Source organism: Micropterus salmoides, unplaced genomic scaffold (genome assembly GCF_014851395.1).
Source record: "Micropterus salmoides isolate LMB-PRFRI ecotype aquatic unplaced genomic scaffold, ASM1485139v1 Ms_hic_scaffold_2, whole genome shotgun sequence".
Taxonomy (NCBI): Eukaryota; Metazoa; Chordata; class Actinopteri; order Centrarchiformes; family Centrarchidae; genus Micropterus; species Micropterus salmoides.
Genome location: NW_024041150.1, coordinates 29,639,880 through 29,658,138, shown reverse-complemented (window position 1 = coordinate 29,658,138; position 18,259 = coordinate 29,639,880). Strand labels below are relative to the sequence as shown.

At 39.5% G+C, this 18,259-nt stretch overlaps 1 protein-coding gene across 1 annotated transcript in view; it reads right to left on the bottom strand.

Moving 5' to 3' along the window:
- Positions 1 to 18,259, bottom strand: part of LOC119911918 — a 334,810-nt gene that overhangs the window by 298,726 nt on the left and 17,825 nt on the right. The window contains 16 exon segments of the mRNA XM_038730896.1: positions 313 to 375; positions 2,169 to 2,234; positions 2,613 to 2,675; positions 3,188 to 3,247; positions 3,352 to 3,414; positions 3,585 to 3,644; positions 3,736 to 3,797; positions 3,888 to 3,903; positions 4,040 to 4,150; positions 4,548 to 4,790; positions 6,095 to 6,370; positions 7,261 to 7,560; positions 7,652 to 7,930; positions 11,029 to 11,304; positions 17,005 to 17,277; positions 17,451 to 17,711. Coding sequence (XP_038586824.1) covers positions 313 to 375; positions 2,169 to 2,234; positions 2,613 to 2,675; positions 3,188 to 3,247; positions 3,352 to 3,414; positions 3,585 to 3,644; positions 3,736 to 3,797; positions 3,888 to 3,903; positions 4,040 to 4,150; positions 4,548 to 4,790; positions 6,095 to 6,370; positions 7,261 to 7,560; positions 7,652 to 7,930; positions 11,029 to 11,304; positions 17,005 to 17,277; positions 17,451 to 17,711 — 2,472 coding nt within the window.

Here is an 18,259-nt window from a genome sequence, read left to right as displayed (position 1 = left end):
ATTGCCAATAAAGTCAGAATTAATAATGTACTGAACTGACAGATACACTGTCAGAGTTAACGTCTCCACGAACACAAAGAATGACAGTATTGTAACGCCCACAGAGCTCAAACCAGCAGAGTAGTAGATCTTTCACAGGATTTACTGATGTATGTAAACTGTTCTTAAACAAGGCATAAATACAAAATGTAATATATAATGTTACTAACAAAGTAATAAAAACAGTAAGTAACTACAAACAGCTACAGTTATAAAAATGTTGAACACGTTACATACTGTAAATTGCTGCAGGTGAATGCAGACTTTACTCACCTTTGTTTTTCTTGGCTTTACCTTTATTGCGGAGGTTGACTTGGGCATACATCAGATTGTTGTCTGAAACAGAAGCCAGATCTCAGGGTGTTGCTCAGCGGACATATACAGTCCCCTCCAAAAGTATTGGAACGGTAAAGCAAATTTCTTTGTTTTTGTTGTTCACTGAAGACATTTGGGTTTAAGTTCAAAAGATCAGAATTTCAGCTTTTATTTCCTGGTACTCACATCTAGATGTGTTAAACAACTCAGGACATATCACCGTTTGTATTAGACCACAGCATTCTTAGGTGAGCAAAAGTATTGGAACAAATAATCTTCAAGTAAATAACATTTAATATTTGGTGGCATAACTCTTGCTTGCAATAACTGCCTCAAGCCTGCGACTCATCGACGTCACCAAACTGTTGCATTCTTCATTTGTGATGCTATTCCAGGCTTTTACCGCAGCTTCTTTCAGTTCTTGTTTGTTTCGGGGTTTTTCTCCCTTCAGTCTCCTCTTAAGGACCGTCCTGTTTGACGTCTGTTGCTCAGTACACCAGTAGTTTCTTTCTTTTTCAGGACGTTCCAAATTGTTGTGCTTGTTATGCCCAATGTTTGTCCAATAGTTCTGGTTGATTTTCCTTCTTTTCTCAGCTTGACAATGGCTTGCTTTTCTCCCACAGACAGCTCTCTGGTCTTCATGTTGGTTTATCCTCTTTAACAGGAAATGCAGTCTTTGTAGGTTTGAACCAAGGATGAAAACTTAGACTAGTCATGCAGAGCTATTTAATGTTTGGACAATCAACCTAAAAGGCAACACCTGGGCAACAAGAAACATCTGTCAGTCACATGTTCCAATAGTTTTGCTCACTTGAAAAATGGGTGGGTTCAAACAAAGGGTGGTATGTCCTGAGTTGTTTAAACACATCTAGATGTGAATACCAGGAAATGAGAGCTGAAATTCTGAACTCTTGTCTCATCTTTTGATCTTAAACTCAAATGTCTTCAGTGAACAACAAAACAAAGGAATTTGCCTTTTACCGTTCAAATACATTTGGAGGGGACTGTAAATACTGTACAGCTGGATGGATGAATTGACGGGTAGAATAAAACAAAGAAACTTGGATTTTTTACAACTGTAAGTGTATAGGCTGTACTGATATATTGATATTAAAGAGAAATCTAAATAAACTCAAATTAGTTATCGTCACCACACTGACTCCTCAGCTAATGTGTCTTCTGTTTTTTTTATTGACATAAACAATTCAGTTTTATACCATATCTGTGAGAGGGAAGCATATTGGAAACAAATTACACCCAACTTACAATAACAAACACATTCTGTATACAAAACCGACAAACTTAGAAATATTAAAAAACTCTTAAAGATCCAAGAAATATGTAAGATTTGAAAATTTCCATCTCTGGTGATGCACAGTAGTCGTACACAGCAGATACTAGGGGTGTGACGAGACGATATTAAAATGTGACAATAATTCTGGTCAGGTGAAGAGCTGACTCGTGAGACTCACACAATTGACACTTTTCACAGGACGTCAAACATCAATTTTTCACGCAGCGAAAATCAAATGTATAACTGCTAACGTCTACTGGCTGTGCGAATCATCTCCACCCAGCTGATGCGACACCAACCGGTGTCCACCATGGTAATGAGGTGAACCCCCCTCTCACGCTGTGAGTCGCAGACAGTTTGTGACAGTGGTAACAAGGCTGCTGGAGTTTTGTAATATTAACATCTAAAAACAGAGGTGCAAACTTGAACTCTGTTTGGGACTGTGAGCTGCACTTTATTGGAGGTGCTGAAATAAACATGTTTGTGGATTTGTAGTGAGATCATATAGCAGCTTTATTACCAAGAGCTGTTCCTGGTTTGACTTCAGAATAAACTGTTTCATCAGCTGCTGCAGGAGGTGATTTTCCTGTAGATGGAGAGAAGAAATTGCCAATAAAGTCAGAATTAATAATGTACTGAACTGACAGATACACTGTCAGAGTTAACGTCTCCACGAACACAAAGAATGACAGTATTGTAACGCCCACAGAGCAAACCAGCAGAGTAGTAGAGCTTTCACAGGATTTACTGATGTATGTAAACTGTTCTTAAATAAGGCATAAACACAAAATGTAAAATAAATAAACATTACTTACAAACGGTTCATAAGTAATAAAAACAATAAGTAACTACAAACATCTATAGTTATAAAAATGTTGAACACGTTACATACTGTAAATTTCTCTGAGTCCGAGGCCAACATGTTGGACAATAACAACTGCAGGTGAATGCAGACTTTACTCACCTTTGTTTTTCTTGGCTTTACCTTTATTGCGGCGGTTGACTTGGGCATACATCAGACTGTCGTCTGAAACAGAAGCCAGATCTCAGGATGTGTTTGCTCAGCAGACATATACATACTGTACAGCTGGAAGGATGAACGGGCGGGTTGACGGGTAGAATAAAAAACAAAAGAAACTTGGGATGCTCTTGTGTTTTTCAAGTACAGTGGCGTCAGATTTTGAATGTAAATGAAAATTCAGACAAATTGTCACCACACTGACATTTCAGATAATGTGTTTTTTTAATGCCTTAATCTGTGAGATGAAAATATATTGGAAACACACGACACCCAACACACAATAAGATTCACATGCTGACACAAAACATACAAACTTAGAAATATTAAGAGCCTAAAGGCCCAGATGTGTGTGAGACTTGACAATTTCCAGCTCTGGTGACGCCTAGTGACAGTATGTAGTAGATACCGAAGGTCACTGAGATTAACTGAACTGCATGCTGAACCATATTTACCTCCAGCGTAATGATACGACACATTTCAAGATAAACTTTGAGCATGACTGTTGTCTCTGACTGTACCTGCAGTCCCAGCGTTCACCTCAGAGTAAACACAGACCTCCTCTGGTTCATGTCGCTTCTCTGTTAAGAAAACCAGATGAAACCAAAACCAATAAATCAATACTTCACTCTTCAGGGCAAAACATCTCTAAACTGTTTCCTATTTATGTATTTAGAGTACTCACTTTTCTTTCTAACGTTTTTAAGCTCGATCAAAGAATATGTTAAATCCTGGGACTCATCTGCAACTGAAATATACAAAAACAGCACTAATATTATTTTAAGTAATTTGATCTGGTTGCTAGACATCTTGAAAAAAAGAGAAAAAGAAATCTCACATCTAAAATGTTTTACTTAAATTTAACAGGAGTTTGTTGCAGTGCATGTTAATAAAATGATAAAAAGGTATATACTGTACCACTCTGTGTGTTTTCAAAGCCTTTGATTGTTTCATAGAGAGGAGCATCACCTGCAGCCACTGTCAAATTAATCTATTTAATTGCACGATACAAATTAAACACTATGTGAATTTAAAAAAGTGTGTAGATATACATCAATTAAATGCTTACCGTGGACAGGAGAGGAGTAGTTTTCAGCAGAACCTCGATTAGTGCTCTCAGACTGGATTGGCCTACAACATGAATCAAACACAATACATATAAAAAGGAACAAGAAATGTTGCTGTTGTGTTCAAAATTAGAGAAGGGAGTGTTGTACCAACCTGATGGAGCAGGAATCTGTGAAAAAGACATTTGTTGTTACATGGTTTGGTTTTGTAAGTTGTTATTCTGCTATTCTATGTGATGAGATCAGAACACGTGTGTTTGAATAATTAAATCACATAATATCTAATAAAAGAAGAAAAGGTCTCACCTTTGGACGGTCTGTAGCGATACAAAAGGAGCAGAAGAAGAATAAGTACGATTCCACAAACCAGCCCAACAATCAACGGTACAGGAACTGAAGAGCTTTCAGGTCTGGACACTGATAAAACAATAAATAAATATAAATAACTGTTAACTTATAGCTTATTAAAATTTAGTCATGTCACAACTACAACACATTCAAGCACAAATGCAGAGGTATAAACACATATGCACGTAGATAAACAACATAAATCCCAGTCTCAATGTCATGTAATGTTTTGACACACATGAGTACTTATAGTACACTATATAACAGAGTACAGTGTGAAATTATCCATTCACAATAAACATGACTGTCACAACCACTGATGCAGACTTTCTCCAGCTCCAACAGGTGAAATCAGCTGAAACTGATGCTACTTCAGATTCAGGTCAGTATTTGACCATGTTTCTTTCTCAGACAGAAACACAGTTTACACAGAAGAAGATGCAGCAGTTGTTTTAATCCTACTCACCTTTAACTGACATCCAGCTCTGTGCTGACTCTTCTCCTGAGTGTTGACACTTGTAGAAACCCTCATCTGACTTCAACACTGCAGAGATGTTCAGCTCCCTTCTGCTATCATTTTGAATCAGTTTGTCATTTCGATAGAAAAACACATCTGAAACTAATTTTTCTGTCCTGAACTTGCAGCTGAGACTAACAGGATCTCCCTCAGTCACAGGACGGACAGGGCTCACCAGGATAATATGTTCATCTGTAAAACAGAATATGAGGTTTCAGTCAGAGATCAGCTGCTGCAGAACTTCAGAAAAACTGGATGGAGGACGATGAGAAGAGATCACAGATTAAATTGTGGAGAATCTAAATGATCCAACATGTGCAGCACGTACATACCAACAAAAGTTTAAACATTTATATTTGTATTCACAATCTATGCAGCCTAGAAGCAGCTAAAGAGGGCGACCCCCACGAGCTTTAAGTGGTTTTATACATCCAAAGAACTTCTGTAAAAACAGACCAGGCGTCTAATCGAGACCTGCTTTTATTTGTCAAAATGTTTACCCACATTTGGGACTCGGCTATTCATTAAAGTTTTACGGTAAGGACAGATCAAACATAAACCCACACAAATCTTCTGTATAGCTACATCCAGTCATCGTCACAGTAAGGTGATGAAATGTGTTTCAGCCTCAGCAGGAGAGACATGTGACTGTGACTCTCTTTGGAAACAGAATGAGATAAAAACTCACTGTGACATTTGTACATGGTTAAAATCACTGTTTTATTAAATACTTACTATGTTACTGAAAACAATTAGATTTGGTGGCCAGTATAGATTTTAGGGAGTGGTTTACAAAATGGTTTAAACCTCAGGGAAACACTTGTGGCTGACACAATAATACCAGTGAGAAGGTTAAAAGTTTTAGTTTTAAGGGCAAAACACACTAAAAATCTCAGCGTGAAATATTGACATGGTCAGGAAATATGTTTGCAGTTTTTTAAATAAAAACCAAAGATGTTTGAAGTTGGTCCAGAGCAGAAGTTTCTGGTGTGCAGTCAGTTTCTTTAAGTTAAATTATTTGGCATTACCTGTATGATCAGCACATGACTGAATTATACTGCAGTGCAGAGGACGTCAGATTTTCTACCTGATTTAATAATATTTGTTGTGTAATAATCTTTAGGAAAAACAAATCAATGACATAAATCTTGAGCATTTTAAGTGAATGATTAAAGACAACAAAATGTAACAAAAGAGGGAGATTTTCTTATTTTAACTTTTTATGTACAAATGTTAAATGTTGATGTTATTTACTAATGATTAAAAACTCACATTAAAATTCAAGTATTATAAAATATGTTAAATCTACAGTAAATAGATAAAAGGTTTTGGTTCATGGTTAATTTCTCAGATACCATGAAGCAGTAATGGGCCAAACTCTTGTCAGAATGTCAGTACATCATCCTCCTCATGTATTATAATATTCAGTATGTTGAAACACATAATATGATGTTTAAAATAATTTATACAAGACAGAAAACATAATGAAACCATACTCTGTTTAGTGATGTTGACTGTGTTGCTGAACTCTCCTGATCCAGACTCACACCAGTACACTGCATCACTCTGCTGGTAACTGTTTATGCTGCATGTGGATCCAGTCATTGTGCCCCAGTAGGAGCGACATGATGAGTATGACGGGTAGCGGTCTTTAGTAAACCTCCTCACTCTCCACTCAGTAGAGTTTCCCTCACAGCTCAGTGAGACAGAGTCAGAGGTGAAGTGTTGCACTCTGTCAGGACTCACTGTGAGAGACGCTGATGAATGAAAATCTGAAAAACAACATGTAATAATGGGTCAAAGCAAACAGAGATCTTAAGATTTAAAATGCCAAAACGCAAATATTCCTTTATTGCTGAGTATTAGTGCTAACATTAAAACAAGGTGCAGTGTTTTGGTGAAACTGGTTTCTACCTTGAAAACTTGCTACAATCTGAGTTTATTTTAAATGATAAACAACCAAGTGACTACAGCTGCTGTTGTCTGTAAAGTGGGAAACTACCTACTTTCACCTGCCATCTTTCAAAGATACAGAGGTGAGTATTTCAAACTGAAACGTGCTGCATTGTCTCTCTATACACAGTCAGTGTTTTCCTCTTATTTGTTAAAGTCGTCTCTAGCTGTTTGTTCAACTTGTCCATTAACCTGCTGATTTCTTTGGTTTGTCATTAACTGATTTTCACTCCTCTGTCTGTCTCACACCTACCTGACCGCTAACCAGGTGTCTTCTAACTACACGTCCTGCCTGTTGTGTCAGTAAAGTATAAGCAGTAAGATGAGCTTCAGTATCCAAAGTAAAAGTACTCATTGCAATAAAGAAATAAAGTTTCAGCAAAATGTCTCTTTTTTATGCTATCAGATGAATTAAAAAAGAAAACAGAATAAAGTCAGAAGGAAACAAGGAAATCCTCCCAGTCCAGTACGTAAAATCACCCAGTAAGGTGGAAGCAGAAAGTTTGTCTTGATGCTGGTGAGAGAGGAAAGATCACAAGGTCACCACAGTCAATACATTTCTTCTGTTGGGGGAGCATGAATGTACACAGCCAATTATTTGTCAGTATGTTAGTTTTAAAGATACTGTATGTTGGTCACAGACAGAAAGTGGATGAACCGAGGTGAAGACAAAACATCTTGAGAGAAGCACAGACAGAAACAAACTGACCTGCAGACCAGACAAACTTTGGTTCACTGTCATCAGTGTAATACACTGGATCTCCTCTTCCAGCTCTGCACTTATATCCTGCTGTGTGTGTCTGTCCATGAACGATGTAGGAATCCTGTTCAGTCCCGTTGCTGCTGCCAGGTAGCAGCTCTTGGTCGTAGTAGTTGGCTGATAGTTTGGGAACAGCCTTAAACCAGAAGAACCTCCATCCTGCAGATGGATCTTTAACTCTGCAGCTCAGAGTTACTGAGGCTCCAGGACTCAGCCAGGATGGAGACACAGTGAGGACAGGCTGGGGCTCTGTTGGAGAGGGATTTTAAAATAAAAACATGTAACAACCTTTAAATGAACTGTATAATATTCACTTTGAGAGAAATGTGATGTGACTCACTGTATGATACTGTTAATTTGACAGGATCACTCCAGTCTGTTGAAGACTGCTGTGCACTTTTCATTCTGCCCTTACACCTGTAGTCTCCACTGTGGGATGAGTAAGCAGATCTAATCCTGTATTCACTGTCGTTTAAAGGTTTGTATGAGCTGGATGTTTTCCACTCGTACTCCCACTCAGTGTCTCCTCCATCCTTGATCTCACATCTCAGACTGATCGTCTCTCCTGAGTATATTTCAGACCAGTTTGGTTGCAGAGTCACAACAGCCCTGTTTGGGACTGTTCATGATCATGAATTCATAGTGAGGATACAAAAATGACAAAATGGTAAATCTACAGCAAAATCTATTTATCAATTAATAATTATGGATTCAAAACTGTTTTTAAATGTTTAAAAACAAATCAAATGTCAAACTCACTATTTTGTCGATGCTGACTGGATCACTGTCCTCTGTGTAGTAAACTGGGTCTCCTCTTCCTCCTCTGCACCAGTAGAGTCCTCCCTGTGAGACACTGATTTGTCCATCTGAGATGAAGACAGCATCTTGTGTGTTCAGGGGTTCAGAGGTTTTCTCTCCTCTGTACCAGAAGTATTTCCAACCAGATGACGGGTTCACAGAGCAGCTCAGGGTCACACTGCCCCCTGCTGGAAAGTCTCTCCTGTCAGCGCTCAGTTCAGCCTTTGGTCTCTTGCTGTTTGATTTAGAACAAAGACATAAAACAAGGAAATTACTGTCTGTGCAGCCCCACAGGCAAGAAATACATTCAGTTTTGGTCAAGTTTTAAACCTCTCTCTCTTTTCCTGTGTTTCTTGTGTTTATCTCACTGAAATATCCATGAGAACAATTCACCAAATTTGCAAGATAAATATTTTGACACAGCAATCAAAACAAACATCATACTTTGGCATTTCATTACCACTACAAACTACACTTTATTGAATTTTGATTACATTTCATTCACAGTCAACATGAGCAAGAGGAAAGGAGAAAATAGGTTAAGTTAAAACTTGAAATGGTAAGAATTAGGAAGAAGTAATGATGCCGCCTGTATTTTATGATAGTGTCTTTGTTACTGTGTGACCTGAAGAGAGCGACATAATTGTGTTGTTTTCTGTTGCGTTATTTACATTTTACATTTTCATTACAGATGACAGACGGTCCAACTTACATGATACTGTCAATTTGATGACATCACTCCACTTGTTGAGGAATATGAGTCTCTTCTACCCTTACAGCTGTAGTCTCCACTGTGGGACACAGTAGCTCTGCTGATCCTGTATTCATTGTCTGTTGGAGGTCTGTTTAATTTGTCTGGTGTCCATTCATACGTCCATTTAGTGTTCCTCCTCCCTTGATATCACATCTGACAGTGAACATCTCACCACTGAAGATCTGAGTCCAGTTGGGTTGGAGAGTCACAACGGCCCTGTTGGACACTGTTTACACAAAAAATACCCAGTTAGGATACAAAAATAAAAGAAGAAAGGATACAAATGGTGAATCTACATCAAAACGTAATTGATTTATTAATTAAAGCTATGGATACAACATTTTTTACATTATGTTAAAAAATTATGGAAGCGCATTGCATTCAGCAAAGAAAAAAAATCAGACACCTTATCTCGTAATTACGAAAACAGATGTTATAATGAGATCAGGAACTCCTAATTATCAATAAAGTTAAGGAAGGCTAGTTAGACTATCAGTCATCGCTGACCTACAGTGAAAGACAATGATTGAGCTCATGATTTAACTGCTTTTCCCCTTTTCTGTATGAGACTCTGGGAAATATTGATGTATTAATGTGGATGGCATTAATATCAGTATGTCAACATTGCGGTAACATCGTGTCACAGCAGATTTCAAAATAAAAGTGAACTTCTGGTGAACATAATGTAATATTAAATGTGTGTGGCAGAAATGAAAGATGAAATAATGAAATAAATAAATGATTAAGACTACACAAATTTTTGAAAAATGTCTGACATTTTCACTGAATTTTCTCTGAATTCAGATTAATGTTTAAAGAAATCCTCCTGTTTCCACTGACTTATTTCACTTCACAGTGACGTGTGAGTGTCCCTCAGTCAATACCAGAGCTATCTGATGTAGGAAAGATTACGCCCTAATCTTTTCTTTTATTGGCTGGTCTGAGATATGTATTTTTCTTTGCACAATGGTTACGAGAGCTTCAGATCTATGACAAATACTCACATGGAATAGCCTTCGTTTCTCAGAACAAGAATAGACTGACAAGTTTCAGAAGAAAGTTCTTTGTTTCTGGTCATTTTGAGCCTGAAATGGAACAATTGCTGATGCTTCAGACACTCAACTAGTCTAAAGAAGGCCAGTTTTATTTCTTCTTTAATCAACACAACAGTTTTTAAGCTGTGCTACCATGGCTGCAAAATGTCTTTCTAATGATCAATTAGCCTTATAAAGTGATAAACTTGCATTAGTAAAAACAACGTGCCATTTGGGCTGATGTTTGCTGATAATGGGCCTCTGTAGATATTCCATTACAAATCATCCGTTTGAAGCAACTAGAGTCATTTACAACATTAACAATGTCTACACTGTGTTTCTGATCAGCTGATCAATAAACAATGTGCCTTTCCTTTGAAAACAAAAACATATCCAAGTGACATATATATTGTTTATAAGTGTGTGTACATTTTGAAATTCACCATAAGCCTCTATAGTCATCACTTTCTCTCTGAAGTGAAATGAAGTGAAATATAAGCTTTAATTTTGAAATCCTACATCAGATAGCTCTGCTATTGACTGAGGGACGCTGTGGTGGTCTGCAATCACTCTGAAGTGAAATGATTCAGTGGAAACAGGTTTTCTTTTAACATCAAAGTGAATTTAGAGAAAATTCAGTTAAAATATTAAACATTTTTTAGATACTCTTGTAGTCTTAATCATTTATTCTTTATTTAGATATTTCATTTAATCTTTCATTCCTGCCACACCCGTTGAATATTACAATATGTTCACTAGAAGCTCACTTTTATTTGTAGAATCTGCTGTAACGTGATGTTACCGTAATGCCTAGTAAATACCAAATACACGCATCACAAAACAAAGCGTAGCTCTCTTGACCACAGTCAATGCTGATATACAAATATTAATGCCATCCACATTAAGTAACATCAATATTTCCCAGTGACTCATATAGAGAAATAAAAGAAGATTAAATTCAATAGTGCAATCATTGTCCACTTCTCCTGTAGTGTAGTTCAGCGATGACTGATGTTCTTAACGTTTCTCATAATTATGAGATATTTTCTGGTAATTACGCGATAAGGTGTCTACATTTTTTTCCTAGGTGAATGCAATGCACTTCCATAAAAAAACAAATATCAAACTCACTAATTTTGTTGATGCTGACTGGATCACTGTCCTCTGTGTAGTAAACTGGGTCTCCTCTTCCTCCTCTGCACCAGTAGAGTCCTCCCTGTGAGACACTGATTTGTCCATCTGAGATGAAGACAGCATCTTGTGTGTTCAGGGGTTCAGAGGTTTTCTCTCCTCTGTACCAGAAGTATTTCCAACCAGATGACGGGTTCACAGAGCAGCTCAGGGTCACACTGCCCCCTGCTGGAAAGTCTCTCCTGTCAGCTCTCAGTTCAGCCTTTGGTCTCTGTGCTGTTTGATTTAGAACAAAGACATAAAACAAGGAAATTACTGTCTGTGCATCCCAGGAGGAAAATAATACATTCAGTTTTAGTCCAGTTTTAAACCTCTCTCTCTTTTCCTGTGTTCTCTTGTATTTATCTCAACTGAAACTATCCAGGAGAACAATTCACCAAATTTGCAAGATGAAATATTTTGACACAGCAATCAAAACAAACATCAATTTCACTAGAAACTACTACTTTATTGAATTTAGATTACATTTCATTCACAGTCAACATGAGCAAGAGGAAAGGAGATCTTTGCTAAAAATAGAGAAACTTAAAACTTGAAACTTGAAATGATGAGAATTAGGAATAAGTAATGATAATGCCGCCTGTATTTTATGGTGGTGTCTTTGGTTCTGGTTCAGCATTGTGAATGTGGGTCTGTGACTGAGCGAAACTGATGGTCTGCTGTTGTGCGTGTGTGCAGGTCTGACTTGCTGTCGGTTTTGCTGTAGAGGGTGACCTCCAGGGGTGGACTGGTTATCTGGCGCTAATATAAGATATTTATTCATATAACTGTATAACTGTTGCCAACGACCAACCCATAAAGCACAGACAGCAGCACATTGGTTCATTTGTCTACAGGCCTAGTGACACTGGGCTGGCCCACATCTGTGACTAGCACCCACTCCCTCCCCCTCTGCCCTCTGTTTCTTGTGTCAGTAAAGGGGGAAGTTGCGGGCCAAAGAAATAAAAATAAATCTTGAGACTGATGCCACCAAACGTGCCAAAATAACGGATAAGTTGGCTACCGGGGCTTCAGTAGCTTCAACGTCAGCTGGACAGCGAAGCAGAGGGAGAGAGTCACCGTGACAGGGCCGAGGGACAGAGTGAGCAGGAGGGGAGTGGAGGTGAAGCGGTTAGCGGGAATGGCTAACAGGGACCTGCAGGGAGGATGAATAATGAACAATATAACTTAATGAAGCATGCTGTTGTGTTTTGATTCTTTGATTTAAGATGCAGCATGTGTTGCTCAAGTTTTCAGGCTCTTTCTCAGGTTTTGCCCAAATTTAGAAACTCATTCATAAAATAAAATTATATAAAATGTCATTGCATAATAATTGGCTACAGAGCTACTGAATGCTACATTTGTGACCTTTGACAAAACCTGTGTTTAAGTGTTGAAGAGTGAAAAATTCAATCAATTCACTCAATTTATTTCAGGCAGGATCACGTTTCACGATCTTATCACGATTCATTTTCTTGTTGGTTTTCAAGACTGTTTTGCAAGTTGTTTGTTTAAAAGAGAAAAATAACACTACTTTACTAATCATATACAATATAGCCTGATTTAAAAGGACTGATTTATTTTGTTCTTATGAAAGAATTTTCTGTTTTTTTCTGCACATTTAAAAACACAAAGACAGGGAGGGACTTGTTGCTACAGTGGCTCCCAGGGCTCAGTGAGGAATTTTTTTTTGAGGACTACTTTGCGTTACCTCGCAATACTTTTGCATTACCTCGCAACATGTTTTGCGTTACCTCTCAATACCTGTCTTCTTCCGTTAGCCTACTTCTGAGCCATATGCTCAGCTGCTCTCAGCGTAACACCCCAGCTTATTGAATTTTACTTTGAATGGAGAATTTCCTGCGTTGATATAGTAGCCTGCTACTGCTCAATAGGCATATCTATGTAGGCTTTAATCAAAAAGGACCAGGCACCACGGCGGGTGATCGCTCCAGAGGAGAGGGAAGACAGCCGGGATAGAGCCATACTGGACCAGCTTGGACATAAGGCTGCTCCCAGTAAATGTCCGGTCTGGAGGAGATGGGACTCATGCTGCCAAACACCGGAAAATTGAAGACTATTAAGCCGACATCTTTACACAGACCTGCCCCATCAATGTCCTGGAGCATGCAGCGGGCACACCGTGTTCTGTCAGAGCACAAGGCTCCGCCGAGATGAGAGGAAGCAGATTCTGTGGTTACATCGGTGATGCTTGGTGCTTAAACAGTCAAAGTGAATGGACACTGTTTCCAGTGTCAGACTTCATATGGAGGCTACATATCTCACATTATGCAATCCTGTCCACTCACTAGCCTATAGGCTAAATGTTCATGCTGCTACGGCACTTCCACACTGTTTACATAGCCGACTGTTATTAGGCTGCTCCCGCTACTGGCTTATATTTCAGAAGCTTGTAGCCATCAGGGCTCCGCTAATGTTAAGTAACCTACTTCTGATGCTGCTACTATTTAAATAGGTTAGAAACAGGCTATACAGGTGAACATACTTCAGATTTGGGGTTGCATTATTAGGCTACGCACTTTATAATGCTCCAGCCCTGTATGCCATTCTCACTCCCCTGACAGTATACAGATCAGCTGTCTCATCTAGTGTCATACTGTAAATTACAGTCTTATTTGTGCGGGCCTGACTAATAGTGAAAAGCTCATAAAATAACCTACTGAAGATACATTAAAAATAACAAATGATTCAAAGTAACTTTGGTTTAATGACTGCTGCATTAAACAATAAATGCCATTCTTTCTTTTGGCTGGCCAGCATGTCTATTTTTTGTTTCGTGTCTTGTAAGTTGAATAGGCTATTGTGACTTTGTTTTTAGCACATTGGACCGCAAGAAACGGCATTTCTTTATTATTCGGTATGTGGATCAAGACCTTGTAAATAACATTATGCAATACTGTCCACTCACTAGCCTAGAGGCTAAATGTTCATGCTACTACGGCAAGGTATTGCGAGGTAACGGAAACATATTGCGAGGGAATGCAAAGTAGTCCTCAAAAAAATTTTCCTCACTGAGCCCTGGGAGCCACCGTATGTTGCAGATCTTGATTGGCGCTTAAAGTGCGTTAACCCCCCTGTCATGACTGCAGCCGGACCGGGACCCAACACAAACCGACAGAGGCCAATTTTGACAGCAGGGAATAAGGTTACAGGACCGAGGTGGTTTTCTTTCCAGGTTTGACTCATTTGCACCCCGGGGCTGACTCAGCTAATAAAGGACAGCTGGCAGCACGGCTAACCAAACTAACTAGCTACAGACACAGTTAGCGGTTTAGCAAAAAGTAAATGATGTAAATCACCTCGGTAATATATTCCCTGTTGGTCTCTGTGTTCAGTCCCGTTCATGCCGCTCTATCCTGCCTGAAACCTTGCAGTGCTTCACTAACAGGTGTAACGTTAAACACAAAACTCTCCCCTGGTGCTGCCAGTCCGGGCTGAGTCAGCTATGACCACTAAGCTAACTGAGCTAATTATATAACAGCAGCTAGTTAGCCACGGTCACCGGTAACTATAGCAACAAGTAACTTTCTGTTCATCAGCAAACTCCGTAAATCCCAGAGAGTTAAGGCAGAGCAGCGGGGCACACGGGGAACTTTGATGTTTACGAGGCCCAACAGTTACAGTGTTTCCTTTGTAGACAGCGGAGGACGCAGGCAGCTGACTTGCGATGTTGAACTGCGTGTATGAGCCACAGAAACTGAGCACGATCTCTCTGAAAAGGCAGATCGTGGAAACAGCGGCGCCACCAGAAACTTTGGGCCCTTGACAAGAGATGTAATTGGCCCCCTCTGCGTAGCTGTTGTCACCACATCTCTAGGACCTAACTGTCCCATCAAAAGCTTTACATAACTCGAGTTAAAGGCTTGCAAATGTCTTGTTTCTTGTAGTTCAACACTAGTGCTGGCACAATATTTACTGCTGGTGATTTGTACATGCAAGTCTGCAAACAGTATGCAGTTCACTATTTGATGCAAGATTAAAAGCCACCATAAAAATGTCCTTATGGCAATCTTTGAACGGTCATTTAACAGCCATAATTAAATCTAAATGAACGTATCAAACTGTATTATTTTAATATTGTCTGTAAATTACAGGTGAGCTACTCACTGTTTCCAACTGTCCAGCATCCAGTACAGACAGGAGGTTGTTTTTATTTTATCTCATAATGATCATTATGTGAGAAAATAATTTGTGTTTGAATTTCTGTCATTAATAAATATTTCATTTTCTTTTTATTATGATAAAAAGAGCAAGAGAGACAGAGAAATCCCCACAGACTCCCTGGCATGATGCTAACTGGCCTGTCATTCACACAGTGCTGCTCACCTTCTTCACTGGGACAGGGAGGCTACAGTTATGGGGAGACTGGGCTGCTGCTGACTCATCTGTTGTTAGTCTGCTAAAAGGGGCAGGGACAATGATTCAATATGAATCTTTTGCTAAACGTTTCCCTGCACACTGATTAAATGCTGATGAAATGAAGGCTAACACTAGTCTGCAGCTACCTAGATTATTTCACTGTGGACATCAAGCCAACAGGTTAATATAACTCACAGACTAAAGGCTGCCAACCTTTCTTAGTGAAAAACTGGATTACAGATTGACATGTCTTTCTTCTCTCGTTTTTTCTCTTTCCTTTTTTGAAAACCAGATTTTGATTTACTAGGCAACATTGTGATCACTGTGTTTCTGACTGCATCTAAACACTAATCACAGTGCACTGAGGCAGGACTGAACCATTTCATGCAGATACATGATGGTTTATATAAATATAATTTGATATTAGTTTTTACCTATTTTTGGGGCCCCTGTCAGTCAGGGGCCCTTGGAATTGTCCTACCTTTTCCCCACTACATGGCGCCCCTGCATGGAGACATTTTAATCGTTCACAATCAAATATCGTAATATTTCCCAACTCTAGTTACAAACGTCCCCTTTACATAAAATCAAGAAAGTCCCTAGTTGTAATATTTTACAGAGTGCTCTATGTGGTCTGGGACCACCCAGCCTGCACTCCAGGGTTACCAGCACTAATTTGTCAGCACTGTGACCAGCACTCCTCATTCACATGTTGTTCACATGTTGTTCACGTGTTGCCATGTGTATCGGCACTCAATCTTTCCCATACTCCGTCTCAGCAGCAGAGCGTGTAGCCTGCCCCACGTTAATGACTTATTTTTAATATGTCCTTTTTGTGATTCTACTACCTTCTTCACAGCTCTCTGTGAAACAGTTTTGTTCCATAGTCTGTAAGACTGCACATCCCACTGGGAGCATTTCAGAATAAGATCATTTTGCCTACCTGATTTTACTGACATGTTTAGATTTAGTTGATTTGGTGATTAGTGTTTGCTTTGCTAGTGTGTGCTCCTACAATGGTTAAGAAGGCTAGTTAAATGGTTTCTTTTTTGTCTGTTTTAACTGTGTTTGAGTCTGCACAGGTTGTTTTATTTTGAAAATCAACTGGATTCTTTATGCCGTTTCTGTTTCCGACTTCCTGCCCGGTTCATCTGCTCTGTGCTGCTTGACGCGGCTTCTCTTAAAAAATAGACTGGCTGCCTATTCTCCACAGAGCAGAGCGCAGAGACGCTTCTGGGACGCACTGCAAGGCTTCTGGTGTGAGCACAAGCATTGACTAGAATGGCCAGACTCTGAAGCCGCGCCGCAGACGGGCTCAGTGGACTTTCAGAGCGAGTCCAACATCATGTAGCAGGTAGCAGGTGGGCCCCACTGTGCTGAGAGTCTAGCTCCGCCCCGAGTAACGTGTAACTGCCCAACATTGTGTGAATACATAAAATTTTACTACATCTCGAATGCTACACACACAAACAAAACAACAACACACAGTTTGTCGCTGACTTGGCTGATAGTTCAAATCATGACATCTTCACAATGAATCAGTGCAGTCCAACTTACCCGACACTCTCAGCATGAAGGGATCACTCCACTCTGTTGAATATAATTGGGTTTTTTTGTGTTCACCCATACACCTGTAGTTCCCACCACTGTTAACAGTAGCGCTGATAACTCCGTATGTGTGTTTTGTCACTGTGTCTGAGTGGGGTGTTAACCACTTATACTCCCACTCAGTGTCTCCTCCGTCCTTGATCTCACATCTCAGAGTGATCTTCTCTCCTCTGTATATCTCAGGCCAGCTGGTTTGCAGAGTCACAACAGCCCTGTTTGTGACTGTCCATGATCAAAAGGCCCCAAACACAAAAATTAGAAAAGGTTTAACATTAAACACAATGTTTTAGTGTTAATCATTCTTCAGTCTTAATCATTACACCTAAACACACAATGTATTATTTCTGCATTTGTTTTTCCACATCATATTGAAAAATAGCCTTTTTGTTCTTTACCGACTGCATCGCTGTCCTCTGTGTAGTAAACTGGGTCTCCTCTTCCTCCTCTGCACCAGTAGAGTCCTCCCTGTGAGACACTGATTTGTCCATCTGAGATGAAGACAGCATCTTGTGTGTTCAGGGGTTCAGAGGTTTTCTCTCCTCTGTACCAGAAGTATTTCCAACCAGATGACGGGTTCACAGAGCAGCTCAGGGTCACACTGCCCCCTGCTGGAATAGTTCTCCTGACAGCTCTCAGTTGGGCCTTTGGTCTCTGAGCTGTTTGATTTAGAAGAAAGACATAAAAAAGCAAATTCATTACTGTCTCTACTACTACTCTCTCCGATTTAAATAGTGTAGCCCATAAAGGCAAGAAATAGTCAAATTAAGAGACTTGTTGAATTAAGAGATGTAGGAGCCATACACTGGGTTTGTTTGGGTTTTTATTAGGTTTCCTCTCTTTTCTTTGCACTGTAGTGTACATGCACGCGCATCGTGACGTCATCAGTTACTGTGGGTGTGACCGGGGGCGTGGTGTCTGTATTAATGTGTGTGTGCTCACCTGTGGGGAAGCTTGGGTTTTGATCATGGCTGCAGGGTGAGCATGAGGAAAACTTTCTGTTGACCGTTACCATCGTCGTCATCATTACTAACATCTTTCACTGATGTCTCTGAGGTACCTTTGCACTGCTTACAACATGCATCACACAAAGTAAGTGATTGGTTTTCTATGTATGTGAAATAGCGTAATAAAGAGACTCAATATGTTACAATGGTTCAGCGTGACGCGTCTTCAGTGTAAATCCTCATGTTTCAGCCTGTTGCGG